General features: G+C 43.2%; 1 protein-coding gene and 1 long non-coding RNA gene across 4 annotated transcripts; one reads left to right on the top strand and one right to left on the bottom strand.

The window, feature by feature from the left end:
* Positions 1–285: 285 nt before the first annotated feature.
* Positions 286–4062, bottom strand: LOC107321897. Its single transcript, XR_001558712.2, has 3 exons — positions 3955–4062; positions 2471–2613; positions 286–1675 (listed from the first exon to the last, which is right to left on the bottom strand). It is a non-coding gene; the product is annotated as an uncharacterized LOC107321897 (long non-coding RNA).
* DUSP27 (dual specificity phosphatase 27, atypical) lies at positions 1714–19621 on the top strand. 3 transcript variants are annotated; one of them, XM_015879338.2, is made up of 7 exons: positions 1714–1991; positions 2554–2686; positions 3638–3732; positions 4742–4973; positions 6360–6577; positions 8172–11029; positions 15917–19621. In XM_015879338.2, exons 2-6 carry the CDS (start codon positions 2574–2576, stop codon positions 10994–10996), a joined length of 3483 nt encoding a protein of 1160 aa, XP_015734824.1. In that variant the 5' UTR covers positions 1714–1991; positions 2554–2573; the 3' UTR covers positions 10997–11029; positions 15917–19621. The 3 variants fall into 3 exon arrangements, with proteins under 3 accessions (XP_015734824.1, XP_015734832.1, XP_015734815.1); XM_015879346.2 differs by lacking the exon at positions 15917–19621 and having other exon boundaries at positions 2557–2686; positions 8172–12113; XM_015879329.2 differs by lacking the exon at positions 15917–19621 and having other exon boundaries at positions 8172–12113.
* The last annotated feature ends 3655 nt before the right edge of the window (positions 19622–23276 follow it).

Below are 23276 nucleotides of genomic sequence, written 5' to 3'. Positions count from 1 at the left end.
ATGTTCCGTACACGTACATAAATCTGATATTAAGCAACTTGTTTAGAAGCCCTCTATTTACCACTTTTGTTAGTTAGGGATATTTGGGCTCTTAAATCCTGATACTTTTTCCCGACAGTTCTTTGCTGAGGGCCTCTGGAATTTCTGATAAATGTGGGTGACAAATGCACAGCTTTAAGAGTTTTGTAGATCTCTGTGTGCAGAAGGAGTGGGACAGCTGGCAGTTTTAAGGGATTTTAATTCCGTTTCTCTGTTGATCTCCTTTCCCTGTCTAGTGTGAGCTGCAATACTCATAGGTATTGACACCACCACCAAAAGAATTGCCATCAGGATCCTATAAGTTGTTACAACAAAAGGTAAGGAAGAACTTTCAGGCTGTGTTTCTCTGTGTAACATATGCGGGTCCTATCAGCATTTCTGCCTTGTTGTGATGGGCTTGGCAGTATTTTCTTGTCCTATAATACCTTGGGCACTGGCACAGGTTGCCCAGGGAGGTGGCAGAGGCATCATCCCTGAAGCTGTTCAGGACTCGTGTGGATGTAGCACTGAGGGACATGGTTAATGGGCATGGAGGAGATGGCTCCATGGTTGGACTGGGTGATCTTAGAGGTCTTTTCCAACCTGAACAATTCTATGATTCTAGGTTTAAACATCATCCCCCATTGCAGTTGTATCCAAAGATTCACAAGGTTGATTTTCAGAAGCAGTTCAGTGACTTAAAAGCATCAGTTTTTATTGGATATCTATGGTGTATGTGCTCCTGAAACTGAACCCCATTCTCCAATAATATGGGAGCCCACAAGCAAATGTCTTTGGATCACTTCCTGCCTCAGTTAGCATCAGCTAACATGAACACACATGGCACTACATTTGAGAAGTGGCTAAAACTTGCATCGTCCAGAGAAGACAGCTGTCAGATCAACTAATTCTTCCTCTTTTGGTACATCAGTATCTGTTCAAACCTGTAAGCCAAAATCCATTTCCTCCTTGGTGTAACTCCCAAGATTCAGTATATTACTTTTTCTTGTTCCTGCTTGCCTGGCCCAGTAAATGAATGAAGACAAGTCTAGGCTGTGAGTACACAAAAACCCGGATACCTGCTTCATGGCTCTTCCCTGTTGTCATGCAGCATCCCTGCAGATGTGGCCTCATCCCATGGTGTGGATGCAGCCCTCAGGTATGAAGCACAGGGCAGTTACACCCCCTGCCCAGCACAACACAGCAGCACAGAGAGCTATGCCATAAGAAGGGTCTGTGCCCTTTTATGTGTCCTTTCTTGTTCAGCTTATGTTTGCAAAAGGAGTCAACAGTGGGATATCACCGCATGACTCAGAACTGGAGCCATCCATGCTGTAAACAGTGCTTCCAGCTTTCACAGTGTTCTCCCCCACCAGCCGGTCTGGCAAGCTTTGCTGGGAGTCAACGAGTCCAGAATGGAGGTTTCCTCATTGAAGTGGTATCAGAGGAAGATGCAGTGTACCTCAGTGCTGGCTTATCCAGAAGTGAAACACTACTCCTAATGAATTTAGGGTGGCTCACCCCTCACTGTGCGTCCCAAGGACATCAGGGGTCACCCCAGCATTTCAGGTCGTGCCCAGCTAGGTTCCAGCCATCTGGAGGCTCCCAACAGGTGAAGTCCAGCCTCAGCAGCTCTGGTATCTTCTCTGGGTGCCTCCTGCAAGGAGAAAAAGCACAGAGGGATGGGTCCCGCAGCGGGGAAGGAGTTAAGTGGCTGACCAGCTGCCGCCTGTGAGGCACTGAATTCCTCCCCATACAGCCCAGCAGCCAGCACAGGGACAGGCTATATTTAGAGGGCTGATAAAGGCTTGGTGCCGACAGTTGTCCTGCCCCTCGATGAAGAAAGCACAGGGAGAGAGGGGGGCAGTGGGTTTCTCTCCCTCATACAGCTCCCTGCCAGGTTTCCTGCCCCGCTTTCAGAGCTCCTTCGCTGTGCCACAACTGGGACATAGCCTTTCATCCAGGCACAGGTGGTAAGTGCCTTTTCCTTGCTCTCTGCCTCCCTGCTGCCTTGTCAGATTGCTGCTTCCACCCAGCAATTTTCAAGCTCCAGGCCAAGCAATGGCCGTCCTGGGTGAGCGTGGCTGCCTCCCTGCAAAAGGCTACTGGGACAAAGTCCTGAGAGTTAAGGTGGCTGAAACTATGGCTTTGGCTTGGAATTGGATGAGTGTTTCATGCTGGGGAGGTGAGATCTCATGTTTCTTTCCCCGCCGCTCTTTGCCGTCCCAGCCTGGCGGCATACAGCTCCGGCCAGAGACCATGCACAGGGGGGAGATAGAGTTTCTGCCTTGCCAGCCTTCCTCCTGCATGCTTACTCACGGGCAAGGAAGGTGCTGGTGCCTGCTGGGCACCAGCCAGGGAGCAGCACGAGGACACAGGATCAGCAGGTGCCCTGGCAGAGAAGCTGACATGGCTCCTTGCACCACTGCCTTGCTTGGGAAGATATGCATACCCTTCTGCCCACCGTGTGGCAGGGTTCACCACCAGCCTGGTGCTGCGTGTAATGGTGCTGTGTTGCATGTTCCTCCCTTCCAGCAGAGCCTCCCTCAGCTGCCATGGCCAGCGGTGGGGATTCAGACAGCGAGCAGGTGGTGCCTGATGAAGAGAAGGATGGCCCAGACGTGAAAGCAGTGCAGGCCCACTACCTGCGCAGCCCTTCGCCCAGCCGGTGAGTGTGTGTGGTGGCACATTGCCTACCTTTCCCTTCTGCTCTCTAAAAGCCCAATTTCTACCCACTGTAAGGACCTGTGGATGTTTTATGTCCATGTTGGTCCCTTTTTTTCCCCCTCAAGAAAGACTGAGGATCTTTGGATTTGGGTTTAGTTGAGAGCCATCTTTAGCCGCAGGCTTTGGGTACCAAACAGGAAGCTGTCATGGAGCAAGCAGTGAGTTATTGCACGTAAAAAAAAGCATGATCTAATCCTAAAACGAGGGGAAAAAGTCATAGAATCATGGAATCACCAAGGTTGGAAGAGAACTCCAAGATAACCCTTTTTCTCCCTTCCCCACTCTTCCTTTTCCCTCTGCCCCCTCCCCTCCCTTACCTCACCACAACCTATTCAGGTAGCTGTAGAGAGCTATAAGGTCTCCCCTGAGCCTTCTTGTCTCCAGAAGGAACAACCCCATTCCCTTTGCTGGTCCCCATAAGGCCTGTGCTCCAGAACCATCACCACGTTGCCCTTCTGTGAAGTTTCAGGGCCTTGATGTCTTTCTTGTAGTGAGGGCCCCACAACTGAACACAATACTCGAGGTGAGGCCTCACCAGAGCTGAGTACAGGGGGACAATCACTGCCCTGCTCCTGCTGGCTACACAAGTTCTGATACAAGCCTGGATGTCATTGGCCTTCTGTACTCACAGCTCACTGAAACTTCTCTCCCTCGGGATCTTTTTTTTAATCTAGATTGAAAGGCATATTTGAAGCCTTTAGCTCTTCTCTGGAGAGCAGTGTGAGGGCTCAAGGAGGGCAGGGCTCCCATTATATCATCAGTAGATCATTTTTGCTCCAGTTCCCTCTTGTTGTCCTCTAGAATGAGTATAAGGCTTAATGGGATCATGGGTCATGGAGATGGGATCCCAGTAGAGGGCATTTGCCTAAAAGGAAGTGTGGTTGTTTGGCAGGTATTCGATGATATCAGATGCTGATACGGAGAGCATTTTCATGGAGCCTATCCACCTGTCATCTGCTGTGGCTGCCAAACAAATAATCAGTGAAGGTAAGAGGAGGAAATGTGGAAGAAGTATGTACATAGTAGAGACCTGAGTTGCAATTGTTTTGCCTACTCAAAGTGACAAAAAAGCCTTTATGAGCAAACCACACCTGAGGCGGTGGTGAAAACCAAGAAAAAGTCAGAGAATCCCAGAATCATTAAAGATGGAAAAGACCTCTAAGATCACATAGTCCAAACCATCCACCCACCTACCCCATGCTCACTAACCATGTTCTATGGTGCCACACTTCCAGGGTTCTTAAACTTCTCCAGGGAAGGTTTCTCCACTACATCTCTGGGCAGCTGTAAGGTGGAATGATACAAAGATGGTAACAGATATTCAAGAGGTTATTTATAGGGAAAAACTCACCAATATGGATGCCTTCACTGGGAAATGCTGAGGCAATCTCCACTAGGAAGCAATCTCCAAGAGATGCTGCCTTAGTGGTGGTCAGCCCTTAAATGAGGTCTAGAGGAGGTGGAGTCAAGCTCCACCCCTTCTGGGAGCACAGCTCAATTACTCTCACCTGTGCTCCCACAGCTGACCCAACACTTGCCTCAGCTGATTAATCAGAGGTTCAGGCTGTGATTACCAATTTCCCATACAGTAGCAAATAACAATATACAGAAATATACAAAATACAGGTTTATTGACTTCCTTTGAAGCTGTGGACTGAATCTGTGGCGTAATCATGTACTACAGTGATGAAAATGTTTTGGTTGCTAGTTGCTTGCTGCAACAGTGTTCTCTAATGTTCTTTTGGAGCCAGAAGGAGCGTGCACTTTAACTCCCAAGCCATTGTGTCTCTGGACTAAGAGGACTGTGTACTATACTTTTCCCATTATAATTACCTTCAGGCTATTAGGTAAGCATGTATGCTCATGTGTTGCAGACAGGACAATGCGAGGTCACTGGGGAAAAAAATCTATGAGGGTTATCTTGGGAACAAAGAATGCCAGGCTGTATATTTTATTTGTTTTTACATGATTTTAGTTAATTGTCAGTTTGTTCCAGAACTGAAGACAAAGCACATCAAGATAGATGCAGTGTGTCCCAAGATGTTAGAGTCTGCACAGCAGTTGATGGTGGAAGACCTGTACAACCGAGTTAAAGAAAAGATCGACGACACCAGCTTGTTTAACACTCCATGTGTCATGGACTTGCAGAGGGCACTTGTAAAGGACAGGCTGGAGACTCCAAGAGATGCTGTGGATGAAGTCTGGCCTAATGTCTTCATAGCGGAAAAGTGAGTATCAGCTTTTGTATCAAGTTGCATGAGATTCCCAGTGAAGGGTAAGATGGAACCACTGAAGGCATAACATATATTAAATGTATCTAATATCTTTCATCCCCAGAAAGTCACAGTGTTTTTTAGAATATTAACCGTAGAACTACAGAATCATTAAGGTTGGAAGAGACCACTGAGATCACCCAGTCTAACCTCTACCCCATCCCCACCATATGTCCACTAACCATGTTTTTACCATGGTTTTGTAATTTTTGCTATTGATATTCCACACCATGACATCATGTGGAGCACGGAGAAGAAGAACTACACATCCCAGAGGACCTCACAGTCAGAGAGGGAAATATGTCACGGAAGTGACACTGGCTTTCCCTCTGACTGCCTGGCAGCGGGTGTGGGTGTGCTTCCAAGCCATGGCACCTTCAATTTCAAAGTAGGCTTCTCGGTCTTCAGAAAACTCTCTCTTCTTTATTTTACTTGACTTATTAGCCTCAGTTTCAATTAGATTGTATTATATTGTGTTATCTTGCATGCTGATATAATGGTTAGTAAAATAAGATCTCCTCCTTAGATTGTTGCCACTGCTCCGTTTGTTTCCTTGAGTCCAGTTCCCATCTCCATACCCCTTCCCCTTTTCCATTCCCATTTTTGGGGTCAGAGTGCCAGGGACACTGACTCCACCCTATCCTTGGGCAGCCGGTGCCACTGCCTCACTGCTCTTTCTGAGCAACTTTGTGCCATCTGAATATATGTTCACACATATGCTCACGTGGATCACATAGTTCAAAGATCTCTGTATGCTGAGAAGTAAATATGTCTGGACCAGCATTCAGTAGTTTTCCTATGCTATTTTAAAGCTTCAGAAAATGTAGCATAAGAAAAGGAAAATGAGCCCAAATTGAGCTTTTCTGGTTGGAATTTGGCCTTGAAATTGGGACTAAAGACCTTCTTGCGTAAAAGAAAATTGAAAAAGAAATACCATAGCAAATGTTGAGTAGAAATGACTAGGTCTGCTGTACCACTGAGACACCTGTACAGGTGACCAGCATAGAATTAGAAGAGGATACAGTTTAAAACATCAGTTATGGGGTGATAAAAATGGAGAAATAAGTAAATGGCATGAGCCTAAGATGGCAGGGTGATTTTAAAATCAAGCTGAAGTTGAAACAGAGCATGCAGCAATACTGGTGAGTGCAGGCTTATCTTTTCCCAATGAGCTTTGAAAATAAATGTTTGCAGAACTCTCAAAAGACCTTAAGGTCTTAGGGGAGCCACGTGTTGGATGAGTGACGCAGACTGGGAATTGGGTAGCTCTTGCAGCACACAGCTTCTTTCCTACCTGAAATAGGATCACTGATATCTAACACCTTCTTTTCTTTTCTGAAGGAGTGTTGCAGTGAACAAAAGCCGTTTGAAGAGACTGGGCATTACACATGTCTTGAATGCAGCTCATGGTACAGGTGTATACACAGGACCAGATTTCTACAATGGTCTAAATATCCAATACATGGGCATTGAAGTGGATGATTTTCCAGATATGGATATCTCCAAACACTTCCATCCAGCTGCAGAGTTCCTGGATGAAGCACTGTTGACTTACAGAGGTAAGACGAAAAGGTTATACTTCTTTGGAATGCTTGGGAATTAATGGGTGGAAGTGTTATTCTGATAAACAGCCAATGATACATTTTTAAGTGGGTAGAGGACAGATTCATTGTTCTTTGTATCCAAGTACAGAGAACACTTCTTGCCCATTTCTATGGTGCTTCATACAAAACAGAGAGTCAATTTCAGCCACTATGAACGAGAGGACTCTCTGCTCCTCCATGTTCTTACTCATAACTCCCATTTATTCCTTTTGCATATGACTGATGCTCAGTTTGTGCCACTGTTGACTTCAGCTCACAAAGACAGCAAATCCAACTTTCCTCCAAGGAAGAGATGATTTTTCACTGGGCTAGTAAGCTGAACTAGATCACCAAAGGGTACCAAAGACTACACAGGGGAAGGTACAGGCAGACAGAAGAAAGAAAGAAGAGGAATGAGATCTCCCCCTTTTGCTGAGCTGTTAGATAGGCTTTACTGGCTGTTAAAACACTTGGAAGACAACTAGGACTCTGGTACTAAAAAAAAAAAAAAAAAAAAAGTAAAATATATTTATTTGGAAAGTGTAGGAATAGGTGCATCAAGAAAATACCCATGGTAACACATCAACAGTCAGGAAGGAGGTGTTTAAACTGGCTTCATTAAGTTTCAGTGCAAAGAGCACGTTGATAAATTGGAGTTTATCACACATCAGGGAACAATAATTTCAGTTGTTTGCAGGCAAGCAAAGCCTCATTTATTCCCTTTGTATTCACAAGCTTTTATTTAACTTTAATTTGCTGTAAGACTATATTTAAAAAACAATATTTCTGTGCCAAAGCTTAGGGTTTTTTTTGCAAGATTCAGTTACTGCGTAAACACAGTGAAATACAGCAGATCATTATGTCTCTCACTGTTTACAGAACAGTGGGTCCTAAACTTTGGAGTATGTACCTGTGCCAGCTTACTGGAGTCAAAATCAGCTCTTTTGCTCTAGTTGCTTGGTCCTCCTATTCTGAGATCTACTCTGGCTCTGGCCTCTAGTCACTCCACCTGTAACAGATTCAGTGTGCCCTGCAAAATAGCAGATATGGGCTTTGGAAAAAAAATACATGATTTAATTAATATAAAATTTAAAAGTCCTATGATGTTCCTAATTGATGTTATTTGTGTATCCCCCCAATACCTTCTTGGAGGCTACTGCTAATATCTCCCTTTTCACATACAGGAAAACTAAAGCATGGAAGGCTTACATGTCTTACCCTATGTCAGCCTAGGAGTCAAGAATACTGCATCGCTTCTCTTTCTAATACCTACTGTGAGCTTTTTGATTAGTTGGGGAAATTAATTGTGTAGGTAAAATTATGAATGGTGCTTAGCTTGTTTTAAAATGTGCATGCCCGGAGCTTTTGAAACTGATGAGGTTTTTGTTCATAAGTATCTAGACTTCTACTAGGACAAAACTAGCAAAAATATATTTGTTACCAATTTCAGTCACTGAAACTTGTAATCTGTTTTTTAACTGTATTCAGAGAATGCACTTGTGCTACACATTGGAGCTACTTCTCTCTGTTTTAGGAAATAGCTAATTACTTCTGTGTTCAATGTCTGTAGGAAAAATCCTTGTCAGCAGTGAAATGGGAATCAGTCGCTCAGCTGTGCTGGTGGCTGCTTACCTGATGATCTATCACCATATGACCATTCTGGAGGCTCTGATGACTCTGAGAAAGAAGCGTGCCATTTACCCCAATGATGGCTTCCTCAAGCAGCTAAGAGAGCTTAACGAGCAATTACTGGAGGAACGAGAGTTGGATCATACTGGAGACGAAGATGTCACTCCTAGTCAAAGTCCTGTCACCCGCCCAGGGACATCTTCCCGGCTGTCTGGAGCTGAGGACTCTGAAAGTGTCATAGGACCCAAAGCACACTCCATCACAGTAGAAGAAGAAGACAACAGCAGCATGCTGAGTAGTTTTATGAGTTCTTCATCAGTGGGAAAAACTAGCTGGGTTTCCAAACGCTCTACCCTCATCAGTGAGGAGGAAGAGGAACAATTATATGAGGAATGGAGGAAGAAACAAGGCCTGCCTGCAAAGGAATCAGCAAGTGACCAGGGGAAAAGAGTGTCTTCGAGGCTTCAGGCTCAGGAAGGGGAGCAATATGAGGAGGATGTGGAACGGAGGATCCATGACTGGCAGCGCAGAAATGAGAGATACCAAATGGAGGGTCCACCCACAGAGGAGGATGGAAATTCTAACATGGGAGGAAGACCTTACCGATCAGGTGAATTTAGTGATGATGAGAGTGTGAGCAGTTTTGAGATCCGAACCCTAAAGCGACAGTTGGAAGCCAGCAGCTTTAGCAGGATGAGGAGGAGTCGCACAGACTCTATGTCTTCAGAGAGCACTTGGGACATGTGGAACCAGAGGCTGATGGAGATTGAGAAGGAAGCTGTTCAGAGGTATCATTCTAAGAATAAGAACGGTGGGGAGAGACAATCCCCAGAAACAGGAAGAAAGGAGAGGGATGTGGATGAGGAAAGCGTGTTGTCAGACTGTAGCTCCTTCTACAATTTCTGCCAAAGGAACAAAGACAAGCTGACTCCTCTAGAAAGATGGAAGATCAAGAGAATCCAGTTTGGCTTTCACAAGAAGGATTTAGAATCATCATCCTCCTCTGCACCATCTCCAGCAGAAGATGGCAGCCAGACTGGTGAGGAGGGGACTGAAGGGAGGAATTTGTCAGATGTTAACCTGAGTGCTTACCAGGCTTGGAAAATGAAGCGGCAGAAGAAGGTGAGCTCTGAAAGCAAGGAGGAATTTGTGGAGTTTGCCAAAGGTGATGATTCTGCTTCAGCTAAAAAGAAGCAGAGGCGTGTAGAGCTCCTTGAACGTTCAAAGAAAATTTTAGAAGAAAGCCAGTCCATGTGCAGCTGGGAGACAGACAGTACAATGAGTGGGAGTATCCCGTTGTCTGCTTTCTGGGCCTCAGCGCCTTCTGCGAATGGTGCTGAGGATGCAGCTTCTACAATGAGCATGAAGACAAATCATTCATCTTTATCACAGACCAGGAGCAGCACTGGGGCAACACAGCCAAATATTCCCCTTCCCAATCTCCCAGTTGGCCCAGGTGACACGATATCTATGGCAAGCATTCAGAACTGGATTGCTAACGTCGTCAGTGAAACCATTGCTCAAAAGCAAAATGAGATTATGATGCTGTCCCGTCCATCGTCTGCAATGGCCTCCAGTGTAATGTCAGGAGACCTTGGCAGGCGTATAGATGACGATAAGATTTCCCTTCTCAGTTCTCAGTGTGGCTCATCTTTTTCTGCCTCTCATCTTGGTCAGCAAGACATGCACAGGGCTGAGTCTCAGTCTGTCCTGTCTTGCAATACCTCTGTGAGTGCGAGGGCAGAAGGGACTAGTGCAAACACGAAGACTATGCAAACAAGCAAACCACTGTACAGCCTCTTTGCTGATGATGTTGATCTAAAGAAACTCAGCAGGAAGGAGAAGGAGATACAGATGGAAATGAGAGAGAAAATGTCAGATTACCAAATTGAAAAGGTGATAAGCGACAATAAACGCAGTACTCTATTTAAGAAAAAGGTGACCAAAGGAGAGGAAAATGAAACAGAAGATGATGTAGAAAGTGTAACAAACTACAGGCACCCACTGCAAGCAGATCTAGACAGAAATGATGCAATCTTTACTCTGTCCAGTCTATCTGCAAACACAGGTGCACTTAAGTCGGAAGTACAGACTGATGTTACCAAGTGGCTCAGTGGCCTGAAAGCAGAAAAACAATCATCGTATCATGATCAAAGTGAGAATTTCAGAGAGAAATATAGCAGATCATCCAAAGTAAGAGAGATGGATTCTGAAACATCCAGTTACAGATTCTCCAGATCCCAAAGAGAAGAGCTTGACAGTTCTTCCTATGAGTCAAAAGGAGATTCGCTGAGAAGCGTGTCAAGATTTTCCTCTGCTTCGGCAAAAGAGGACAAAAAGATGTATAAGTTCTCAAGGTCGAGGGTCAGTGAGACAACAAGTTCTGGTGAAAAAAGCCCAGAACCACATTTTTTTAGCCAAACACCAGAACCATCCTATGACTCTGAATCCCCTGAGTCATCTACACAGAGTCGAGTTAGATCTCATCACGTGGAGGCATGTGAAGAGGAGGCCATGTCAGACACGTCAGAATTTGGAGCTAAGAGAAAGTTCACCCAGAGCTTTTCAAAGTCTGAAGAAAATGGAAAGAAAGAGGCAAAAGTGGAACAAAGTGAGGAGAGATTTGCATCTAGACAGTTCTCTCAGTACAAGCGAAGCGTGCGTAAAGAGGAGGATGAAGAATTGGATGATGATGCTATTATTGCTGCATGGAGAAACCGACTAGAAGAAACTACTGCAAAGCTCCGTCGGAGAAAGGAAGAGTGACCAAGGATCAGATTAGAGGAACACAAGCAGAGTGTAAGAGTCCTAGAATCACTCATCATTATATTTCTGATAATCCTTTGTGGTTTGCAGGGCATTTCCTGCAGATAGTTCTTTTCTTAATCAAAGGCGATAAAGGGAAGAGGTCAAGTTTTGGAAGTGTTTGTGGTTTTTCAGAAAGAAGATGCTAGAATTAAATGATCAATGTAGGTAGGAACACAATGTTGTTAGAATGTTAGAATCCAGGTGATGTTTCAGCAGCAAAGTAACGGTAGCACCTCCACTCGAAAGACCAATCATATCACATTTTGATTATTTCAATTTCCTAGTTTTGTTAAAGACCGAACATACATTTTTCTAGGGTTTTTTTTGATCATAAAAGGCAGAAGCCGACAACTTTTCCTAGGAACTCGAAGAGTTCCTGTCTTAATTTTACTTGAGAAGATATTGCTAGAAAGGCTCCATTTTTTATTCCAGTCTTATGCGTGTCTACAGGAATAAGACTGTTCAGGAGAATACAGATACAGTTTTCTTTCACTGAGTAGATGAAGCAAAGTCAAATACTAGAAAAAAGAAAATGCCTCCTTCTTTTTAGAAGTATAAGGCAGAAATGAATGTATTCCTGTGGCACAGTATTTGTCTTTTAGATAGAATTACCTTTGCTTCATGGTTGGTTCCTGTGAATAACTTTGGGCCAATGTAGCAAAATGCAGTAATATCGACATCAGTCTAAAATCTACTTCAAGATTTAGAGTTAGGGTGAAGATTAGTGTTAGTTTAGGCAGGGTTTCTGGAGCACTGGCTTCAGTTTGCTGTTTGTATGCGGCTCAGCTGAGTCTGTGCTCTCACGTTGATAGTCAAATTGTCATGTCTTGATTGTCAAGGCAATTACCTTAGTGGAAAAGAGTGATACACAAACTGACCTCATAGTAAAACAACATATAACTAAACTGTTGGTAGAAGACATTGTGCAAAGACTTCTCTAAGGACAAAATGTATGTCTGTTGAGTGTGGTGCTTTGAAGCTTGATTTAGGAGGTGGTGGGTTTAGTTGTCCTGTTGTAACATTTTGTTACCAGGCGACATCCTCCACCTCCCCCTTATAAACACCTTGGCCAGTTGCTCTGGGTTCTTTCTCTGGAGTTATTTGTTCCCTCTCTGGGTCCTCTGGCAGAGCTGAATGTAAAACAAACAGCAATGAAGGGATGATGCAACAGCACAGCATCACTCTGTCACAGAAAGTTGTCTTTCTTCTCTCTCTCACTGTGATTCTTAGGGCTCACTATATTGCTATGCTATCACCTCTCACTATTTTAATTGTCTAATATAGGCAGTAAGTTCCACAGAGCCTAGTTTTTGTCCTTCTCTGTATGACACTACGCACATCAGCAGTGCTATCTAAATAATGGTTACTAATAACAAAATGCAGGTGCCAATTTTCCTAAACTTAGCATCATTTGTCTCGACTCTAACTCACTGATTAGACATTATCCCTGCTTCTCTGAAGATAAAGATTACTCTTTCTGACAGCCAGGACCAGGGCAAATGATAGCTACTTATTGTCAGGTGAATGGTGTCTCAAAATCAGGTGATTGAACAATAACAGGGCTAGAAAAATAAGAAGAAGAACATATTTTACTTGTGTCTCTTTTTTTTATGAGTAAGCACAGATTTCATTTTTGAAGTACATAAGGAACATTGTCTTGTTAATGTTCCAGGCATTCAGAGGTGCTGCAAGGCTTATAGTGCACAGCTACTGCAATATAATACACAATACAATACAATGCATCCCTTACTTCCGTGTAGTTCTCAGAGGTTTTTCTTTAAAGTGGTGGCATTTGTTAAAATAGGTATTTTCTGCTTTTCTTTACCTCTGCTAAAGTTGCTCTGTGCAAAACAATGTGATGCTTATGCTTAATTGGAGCTTACTTTAATTTCAATTTCAAAAAGATCTCAGGCGTGAGCACCGGATCCATCCTCTGCCTCCTCACAACAGTAAGTGGTTACTTCAGTTTTGATGGATCAAAGTGAAAGTGCACAACACCTTCTGGCAGTGAATCTGCTCTTTTACAAAGGCTGTTCCCTCTGAAAATCTCTCTCTCCCTTCCTAAGGCTGCTGCTGCTCTTGACAGAAACGCCTGTCCTCTGCAGGTACTGTAGGGGGCATCTCACACTGTAAAAGATGAGCATCATACCATGTAGTAATTGGTTTCATTTTGCACTGCACAGCACAGCCTTTGTTTGGGTAGCATTTTGATTTAAACAGCAATCCAGGTCTGCTGCACAAATAAATTATTCAAGACCGAGGGGCAGAATATGGTTCTGTAACCAGCCTGAGCCAAACCATCCTGATAGCGAGTTTTGACCCTTCTGGGAAAGGGTTAAGTGGGTTCTGCTGACTCACTGAGGTAGGTGGCTTATTAGTTCCCTTGTCTAAAAGAGAGATAAAAATGGTTTGCTGGGGAGAAGCCGTCTAGGATGCAGGCTGAGCAGTCATGAGGGAGAAGCCTTAGAAACAGCTGAACTTTATTTTCTTATTGCTTATATCCTTGCTAATAAAGCCAAACCCCCAAAGCAATAAGGGGGTGGAGATCATTTTGGACTCCATTCAGTGTATGGTCTGTGCTTGAAAGTGAGTTGGGAAAGGCTCCAGCTCACAAGTATAAATTACATGAAACAGTGACATAAAGACCTTGCATGGTGAAAATATTAAAGCATTCAGTCATAAGACCAATAACCAGGAGAGACAGAAATGAAGGGGTTGAAGGGAGGCTAGAAAGTCAGGTTTTAAGATTAGATTTTAGAAGGCAATACAGAATCGGTGAAAGAGGAAAGGTCTGCACCAATTGTTTCGGGTGACCAGAGCCGCAGAGAGAATGTTTTTTCAGCAATGACACTTAGTGTGACATTAGGCTGAAAGAGTAGGTAAGTATCCAAATTTATCTGGGAAGGATTTTTCAGCAAATATGCTCTGGGGCTGATGTTTTCCTCAGTCTCACTTTGCTGCTGTAGGCAGGAAGGTGAGGGTTTTGGTTTTTTTTTTTGGCATTGTTTAGTGGAAGGTGAAAGTGCAAAGAGCATCCATACAGTCAGTTAAGAATATAAACATAAGAACATCAGAAAGGCTATATGAGGTCAAACCAAAGGTCCATCTGGCTTAATATCCTGTCTCTGATGGAGACCAACAGTGAATACCTAGGGAAGAATATAAAAGCAGTGATATAAGTGATTTTTCCCCAGGATGATCTCCTAGCTCCCAGTCATTTGCAACTCAAGGACTTCCTGAGCCAAATGTGATATTTTTGTATTTAATAGCCCTTGACAGATTTTCCTTCCATGGAGGTGCCTAATCATTTCTGAGTTATAACTATTATAGCCTTGTACCTGTTAGCCTCTATGATCTCTCCTGGCAAGAAGTTCTATACTTACTATGCACTGAATGCTAAACCATCACACTGTTTCTGTCCTGAACCTGCTCCTTACCAGCATGCTTCAATACCAAGATACCGATCCATGATTAGAATCCACATGGCCCACAAGATTTTACCCTCTTCTATCATTATGATGTCCCACCTTAGCTGTCTCTTTTGCAGCCTAAAGGAGTTTCTCATTCCTGCTATGAGAGCTGGTCCATGTCTCTGATTCCTCTGACCAGCCTTCTCTGAACCTCTTGCAGTCTGACTTTACCATGTTTGAGATGAGAGACCGAGTCCTCACACAGTATTCATGGTGCAGTTTTAGCACGGATTTATCCTGTGGCACAGCAGCCTCCTTTATTTTTCTCTGTTCCTTCCCTATCATCTGGTAACAGTTTGCATGCTTTTTTGGCTGTTGCTGAGCACCAAGGTGACACTTTCTCTGAACTATTTATTATAGCCACAAAATCATGCTGCTGGGTGGCAGTGGTCATCTCCGAGATCATCGCTTTATAGGCTAAATTTTCCTATGTGCAATGCTTTACATTTTTTAACCTTGGGCTTCATCTACTATTTTAGTGCTTAGTGTTGCAGTCTCACTAAGTCTTGTGTTTTTTTTCACAGCTGGCCCCTCACTTGTACTACTCTTGTTTCATTTATGTCCTTTGAAAAGAAATGTAGAAACCCAGGCTGTGTGGGGAACAAAGAAGTAAAGGAGGGTTAACAGGACAGAGAAACACATCTGATGTTGGTCTGAGTGAGATAAGTAAGAAAATGATGAAAGCTGGAGAGATTGGAGATAGGAAGTATTGAAAAAGAGATGAGAAGACAATAGGCAAATTAAGGATCAGATCTATGGCGGATGGAAGAGCAAGATATCTATGGGAGCCAAAGAGGCTAATGCCAAGTATTCATCTGTTTACTTGCACAACAGTTTTGGTGATAAGCAATTGGGCAGCCTCTGTGTGAAGGAGGGGGATGGTGGGATTTACAGAAATAATGGGTTTCTGGGAAATGGGAAGGAGGAGGACTGGGAGAAATGGTGACAGGCATTGATGGGACATAAATGATAAAGTGGCATCTGTGCTAGGTTGGGAATTCAAGAAGCAAGTTTGAAAGGAAGTGGAAGCATTGCCAGAGAGAGTTACTCCTGGTGTATCAGCTGCATTCTGCATGGCCTTACTGGCAGGGCAGGGCTGCAGCCCATTCCTCCCCCCCCACCCCCACTCTAGGATTTTCAGGGCAATTTGTTTTATTGCTTGTGGCTCTAGTTTAGACTGGGTAATTTTAAAAGGCATTTAGCACAATTTCGTTTTTATACAGCTCCTTGAGAAATGCTTACACATTAGTTGTAGTGGAGAGCTAGATGAATTATGAGACTAAAAGTTTAGTTGGGGATGGTTATGCTGCATTGTCTGCATTTCCTTAAAAGGTTTAGCTGAAATATATTGGATATATACATTCTAACGTGAAAACATAGTATCCATATAACCTTCCTAAATTTATAGACAATCTAGCGGAGATGCAGAAAGCATGGGATTAATACAGTCTCGGGCTCGGAAACGGAAACTGCATGCTCATACACTCCAGCAGAATCTGCGTGAGAGCTCCCTGCCCACTCTATGGAATTTCATTTGCCATTCAGAAAAACCGATCTGCATTAATTTTCTGCCTGTTTAGTTGTGAAGGAACCTTCAAAAATGTGAACCATGTGTAACAAATAAACAGTTCTCCAGAGAGATTGGATCGTTGCTTTAAATGGTGCGTGAATTGCCCCAGTCTTCTCAGAAAGGTGTTCACTTCTTTGCCTGGGAGTAATCAGTTAAATGCCAACAAGATTTGTTGTATTGTTCTTTGCATTAAAAGTGGATAGAGGTTAAAAGTAGTTGTGGTGAGGTGCGGGATTAGGCTGCTTACACTGCTGGTACCAGCGTAATCAGTTTAGATGAGCACTCTGTCATTTTGGCTAACCTTATGAACATGCATTTTTTGGATATGGAAGAATTGTATCTCTTCTTTTTTTTTTTTTTTTTTAAATTTTATTTTTCTGGACTGCCTTTTGCTTTCCAGTACATTATATTTTATTCAGAAGCTGATTTCATGTTACTTTCTTTTATCCTTCTGTTACAGTTGTTCAGTATCTTCTCAGCTCAGTGTTTTTCTGTGACTGCTGTTCCCCTACCAGAGTGTGCACTTGCACCCTCTCCCAAATATGCACACATGCATTCACAGACACACACATTTATGAGTCATGAGAGCAAACAACAATATGGTTTAGTTCCTCCCTGAGACCAACAGGTTAAAGTAAATGTTGGAATGTCTATGTCAAGCCACCCAGATGCGGTGGTGCAAAAATCACCTTAGAGAGCAGGAGAAGGGACAGCCTGTTTGTGCTTTGAGCCTTCCCCTATACATTGTGTTTCAAGTATATTTGTTATCTTTAAAATAGATAAACTTCATCCGTATGCAAAAAATGTAACTGCTCCCACAGTGATTCAAACCTGGGAAATGTTAGACAGTGTGGTTAACTTTTAGTTAGGGCACGGGTGTCCTGGAAGACAGAGATGAGTGTAATGGGAAACTAGCTTCATTGTTAACTGTGGAGAGAACAATGTCCCTCCATAATCAATCAATCAATCACTTAGTGTTTTCCAGCGCACCCTTCATGCCAACATGCCTGAATGCTTTACGGTCATTAAATTAAATCAAAGAACACACCACAAAATGGACAAGGCCAGATCAATAAATCTTGAAACCTGATTCAAACTTACCAAGGACTCTGAACAAGTAGCCACAGAAGGAAGAACAAATCCATTCAGAAGGGCATGTACATAGGCATAAAACTGAACCAAGACATAGGTGATGTTAATTAGAAGACAGAAATGCTTAAAGGAACTGATAGTTTTTATGGCATCACCTGACTACCAACAGCATCTGTCACCCAGTGCTCACAGTCCTATAGTCCTTTTGGAGTTCTGAGTGACATTAGAAAACAACTGTTGTGGCAATAACTGATTACAACTGGCCAGATAGCTGTTCTCTTCAGGTCACATACTGCCAGTGATGTACTTAACTTCAAAGGTTAACCTGTTTGTGATCTCTACATTTGAGTATTGCAGGACACAGCATCAAAGAAAGATGTAGCACACATCGGTTGGTATTAAAGATTTTATGACTTCATGCATCTTCATGGATCATCCTAGCAATCTTTGTTATGATCTTTGTTATGATTGCATTTAATGCAGATCTGGTCCAAGGCCTTCTGCTGGTCTGGTAGATCTTCTCTTTCTCCCTGTTGGAGAGGAGAGCTTTATGATAACACAGTGTCCTTTAAGAAACTGCCAATTAATGGGAAGCTTTATACATCGTGCTCATAGAAATTTCTCTGTCACTGCTATAACCTATGGAGGTTCACTCACAGAGCAGATGAAATGACCACAGGCCTAAGTACATCCAAAATTAAATGCAAAATCCGGTTCTTCAACTTAACCTTCCCTCCCTGGATAGTTTTGCAAGGCATGTGCTGCTTAGTCTGTGAATTGGATCTGAAGTACTGCCTGGAGGCAAAGGGTCAGAGAAGATTCCACATATGAAAAGCAGGAGGCCCTTAAGAGGGTGCAACCTCAGTTGCTGAACAGACACCAAAATAGGATGGATAAAAGCCCACATGAAACTCAGGTATGTGAGCAAGCAGAAGCTGACAGTCGCCCCTCAGGAATGCAGTATAAAGCTTTCACTTCTGCAGGAGACGAGATCTGAAGGTCTGCTTCTTGGGAGCAATCAGACCTGACCTGTTGCATGGTGCTGCAGTTGCATAATTGAATAGTTGTCTCAGTTCATCCCAAAGAGAGTGTTCATGGTGGCAGTAGACATATGAAATTTGTAAGTCATTAGGGATAAAAGGGCCTATGCAAGGAAAGGTCAGACGTTATCCCCATGACCGGCAGAAGGGGTCTGTATTAAAACAAAGAAGGTATTTGATTTTCCTTTGAACATGGGCAGATGATTCAGACCCACCTGCCCTTCATATGCTCTGTCTCTCCCCTTCCCATCTCCTCTCTTTTGAAACAGATTTGAGTCCATCCACTTTTATATTTTCAAACAAAACTCATAAAAGGGCCATAAATATCATGACTCGCTAAAATGAAAGCTGTTTTCTTCTCCTCCCAGGAGACTCCTGCCTGAGAGAGAGACAGAAAGAGTTCACCTCTTTGAAAATTCCCCCCTCAGCTGAAGTAAAGCTGGTATCTAAGAGCAGTCTTCAAGGCTTTGTTCTTATCATCTTGACCTGGCTTTGTACTGGCTTCTCTCTGTATTGCCTGTGGAAGTGTGAAGGACGGGGCGAGGGGAAGGAATTTTGGCTATCACTGGCAGAGCAAGGGTCATGCTTGGAAAAGGGATCTCATTGTGGTTTCAGAAAATGTTATAAACTCAGCACACTGGCAGAAAGAATGAAGAAGCTCATTCCCCTGCTAGATCAGACCAGTGGTCCACCCCTTTTCTCTCTGATGTTGGCCAGAACAAGATGCATCTTAGAAGGTCTAAAGAAAGCCTAAGTGGGCAATTATGGGATAACCTGCCCTGAGTTGAATTTTTCTCCCTGCCTGGCCCAAAGTCCTCCTTCATCTCTCTGCCTTGGTTAGAGTTCAAGTTTCTTCCCTGAAGCATGACAGCTTCTCTCCCTTCCAAACTGCTTTTCATCCTGGCCTGTCTAATGCAGCTGCCTATGACAGTGTTGTGATGGGATGTATAGGTCTTGTCCATTGAGAGCCTGTGACACATCACAGCCTTACTGGAAAGAGAGATGGAGAGGTGAAGAGGAGGCAAGGGAGGGGAGCATAAACTCAGATGAAATATCTATCAGAAAGCTGGAAAGAAGAGTGAGTGGCTGAGAAGCTAATTGCTGCCTGCTGACCTGGGCTGTGCAGATAGCTTGCAAGTGAGCATTTTGGCTTTTCAGAAATTTCAGCCTGGCGCACACTGGGAAATTCAGCTCTTGGTTGAAGCTAGTGTTCAACTATACTTATATATATGTGTGTGTGTATAATAAATCTGTATTTTTTACAGCTGTAGAAGTATTAGAGTGGTCCTGAGAAAACTATTCTGTTTCATTCTGAGAGAACTTTTCCTTACACATCAGTTCATTACTCATTTCTGGAAAGAAGTATTGGAGTAACCAGGAGCTAACAGACATTAAACAGGAATTTAAAACATGTTATTCTTCTATTTCTTCCTGACTTAGGAACCCAAAGCCAGGTGTTCTTCAGGGTGTAGGACCTCATCCCTGTCATATGAACAAGGATGGCTGCCCATATATTCTAGGTAGAGCAAAGATCTTATCTGATGGGCTAGGGTCTCCAACCAATAAAATGAAATAAATAACAGAATTATAAATAAGATAATCTAAACCAGTGTGGAAGCTCATTTGAGCTTATTTCTTCTTCACAAGAAAAAAGGAATCACTCTTATGAGATCATACGTTAAACAACAGAAAACAAGGTTGTCACTTGGAAAGTATCTCCTTCGCCAAATCCAATGTATCAGCTTATAAGCTGTTCTTTTCTGTATGCATCCTTAAAACTGCGGAGCTATATTATTTTTCCTATTGGCTCACTGGAGAAGGCAGCTGGGATAATTCTTTCCAGCAGCAGACCACTGGCTGAAGTGATCTGTGCCCAGGCTTTCTCAGTGCTGGCTAACAGATTTCCCCCATGCTGGATAAATGAGATGCCAGAAATGCAGCAGTTTAGTGCCAGCCAATTCTCATGCTAGATTTTCTCTGATGAGTAGATACCCAGGTGAGGCCTTTACTTACAGTCTGTAGCACAACAGAGCAATTACCCTTTTAAGCTGCCATTTACAAGTTCAAATGGCTATTTTCTTCTCAACCTGTAACACAGTGCCACTGCCTGGTATGGATGAGGTGATAGGAATAATATTTCACTGTCTTGATCTCATACACGCGTCCGCAGCTTGGTCTGATGACAGCCACATACTATAACCCCTCATGGTCTGCACCCTCTTCCCTCTGTCCACAACTGAGTTCCCTTTATAACTGCACTTTTGCTATGATGACAGCAATGCAGCTATTTCAAGTGCATAGAAATGGAGACTAACTTGCCTATTATTCTTCCCAGTCACCTTTCTCCTTGTCTCTTCATGAATGTCTTGGAAGAGAGATCATCCTTGCGTGGCAGCTGGACATTCCTTAGCTCTCTGGGAGAGATACACTAAATAAAATATGATGCTAGATTCTACTTTCACGATAAAAAAGGAGCCACGTTATGACCTGATTTGGTATGGTTATACTGTAAATAGGCCATAAACAGTCAAAGGGAAAATAACCTGCAATATTCACACCATTGAGAGACTGTGTATTGGTAATCACTTTTTCTCCCTGCTGTTCAAAATATTTTCCAAGTGTCCCTGAAACTGCATTGATAGCAAAATGTGGCCCAACTCAGTGGCTTTAATGGTATTGCTAAGTGGAAGTGATTTTTCTCCTAGAAATTTTCAGTGAAATAGTCTCTATTTTGCAAAATTGAAATCATAGCTATTTCACTACAAAAACATTGGAAAAAGGCACAGACCATCAGAAGTATTTCTGAGAAGTCAGTCCCATGTTTCCAAAAATGTTGTCCAATTAAGGAAAAAGTACTAATGTTGTAAATAGAGTGGCATTCCTATGCGAAGATGTAAAGAGATTTTTTCAATGTTGGTTGCTGAAGCTACTAGGGAACCTGCCTTCCATTTTATGCATGGGGGAACAACAGCAGATTTTATTTTATTTTATTTTATTTTATTTTATTTTATTTTATTTTATTTTATTTTATTTTATTTTATTTTATTATTTTATTTTACCTCTAGCTCAATTTTTCCCCCCCCCCTTTTTTTTTTGGAATAATTGTCATACTTTATTCACCATTCAGAGAATGAGGATTTTAAATCAGTGTATTAATTCACCATCACAACCACACATCTTTTTCATGGAGAACTGGGCTACCCCTGGCTATCATGATGCTATTGGAGAGCTGCACCTGATGACCATTTCATAGAATCCTAGAATTACTGAGGTTGGAGAGGACCATTAAGATCACCCGATCCAACCACCAGCCCATCCCCACTGTGCTCACTAACCACGTCCCTCAGTGTCACCTCTACACAGTTCTTATACACCTCCAGAAATGGTGACTCCACCGCCTCCCTTGGCAAGCTGTACCAGCCTTGATGTAGACAGAATCCTCTTTGTGGGGAAGGTCTTTTTATTTATTTATTTAGGCTTGATATTTATACACAGCATTTCCAAATATTTCCTCTTCGTGACCTTGCCTTTATTTCTGAGCATCCTTTTCAACTTATTGATATTATAAATTAATATCTAAGGGAGTTGTTATGTACTGTTACTTCATCAGTATCCAGAGATTCAAGATGTTCTTACCCTAAGAGAGCTGTAAAACAGAACAGACCTAGGTTGGGAGAAAGAGATGTGTCTGGAAATGTATTTGAGACCCAGTAACTGAGCCTGACACTGCAGAAGAATAGAGGGAGACCTTGGAAAAGTTCAGAGGACTGAAAATTCAACTCACAAAGTCATTCTCCTTGAGCCATCACTCAGCTGTATGCGGCACAATTAAACACTCACTGGCCTCAAGAGAGTACAAGCGTGACTCTAAACTAGCGATTAAGTGTTCGCTGGAGAGGGGGAGACATATGTTCCAGGCCTTTTTCCAGAGAATATACAACGTGAGAGAGTTAAGGATTCATTAGTGCACGCTTATCCCCTCCCATGTGAGCGTTCCTGACTGCTAACCGCCAAGCTGCGCTTCGTCTTTCTGGCCAAAAGAATACTGAAATAATCCATCTGAAGAGAAATAGTTGATGTGGGACTCATTAACAGCCCCTCTTTCACACCAGAACAGACGACAGCACATGAAAAGAGCATCCCATATGCACATGGAAATAGATTCACCTTCTCCTGGCAAGTTAAAGCACCATCCCATCCTCTGAGATACCTGAATACCAAGTGGAAAAAGGCCGCCCACATGCTGTGTCTTGAGTTGGTGTCAGAACCTCGGGGCTCCAGGAACAGGCTGGAAAGGTGTGCTTTGTTGCAGCCTCATGTGTAGGACTAATCAGGATGACCGCAGACTACTGCCAGAAGCAATGGTGGCATCCCCTCTGTTCGCATTCCCCAGTGACATCACAGTTCTGACATGATGTCACAGTGATGTGGGTGTGGAGTACATTGGGTTACCTTGTTGATTTGGTGCCTGGGTCATCTTTTGGCTCTGGGTCATGCTGTGGTTTTGTAGTGCTTTCAGATCCAAGTGCAGGCCATCCCCTGGATGGGGTATTCATTCCTAGCAAAACTGGCACCTTTACATGTGTTTTTCTGTTTGAGAAATGATTCACAAACAGTCAGATGGCTCTGGCTCTGCATGGCAAATTGCTGCCAGAGCACGGCAGCAGTTTGGCTAGAAAGCCAAAAGCTGGGCTGCATCACCTGCTGAGCGCAGGGCTTCTTCAACATTTAGCATTTCCTTTGCTTTTAACAGCACAACACAGCACAGCTCCAGCCTTTCTTTTTGCTTTGTCCTTCTCTCTTGAGACTTAAAAGTCTGCTGATGCCTCTGGAGTGCCAAATCTGAATGCAGATGGGCCACAAGTGTGCACAAAGTCAGCCCTAAGTGTGGCAGACAAAGCTCATTATTAGATTCTAGTGTTAATTCTGCCACTTTTCAACCGTTACGTTTGGAAAGTAGTAGGCTGACAACACAGAACCATGTATTTCTTTGTGTCTCTGCTGAGTATGGGCCTGATGAGAGATTGTCTTGTAATGTCATGGTGCCGGAATGGGAGGGCTCTGAG

This window comes from Coturnix japonica, chromosome 1 (genome assembly GCF_001577835.2).
Source record: "Coturnix japonica isolate 7356 chromosome 1, Coturnix japonica 2.1, whole genome shotgun sequence".
In the NCBI taxonomy this organism is placed as follows: Eukaryota; Metazoa; Chordata; class Aves; order Galliformes; family Phasianidae; genus Coturnix; species Coturnix japonica.
This window is presented reverse-complemented; position numbering and strand designations above follow the sequence as displayed.

What these genes read in the sequence shown, in the direction of transcription:
- DUSP27 (XM_015879338.2), top strand. Translation starts at nt 2,574, where the DNA reads ATGGCCAGCGGTGGGGATTCAGACAGCGAGCAGGTGGTGCCTGATGAA. An exon ending in CGCAGCCCTTCGCCCAGCCG is followed by an intron (nt 2,687 to 3,637) that starts GTGAGTGTGTGT and finishes GTTGTTTGGCAG; the next exon opens with GTATTCGATGATATCAGATG. An exon ending in AGCACTGTTGACTTACAGAG is followed by an intron (nt 6,578 to 8,171) that starts GTAAGACGAAAA and finishes CAATGTCTGTAG; the next exon opens with GAAAAATCCTTGTCAGCAGT.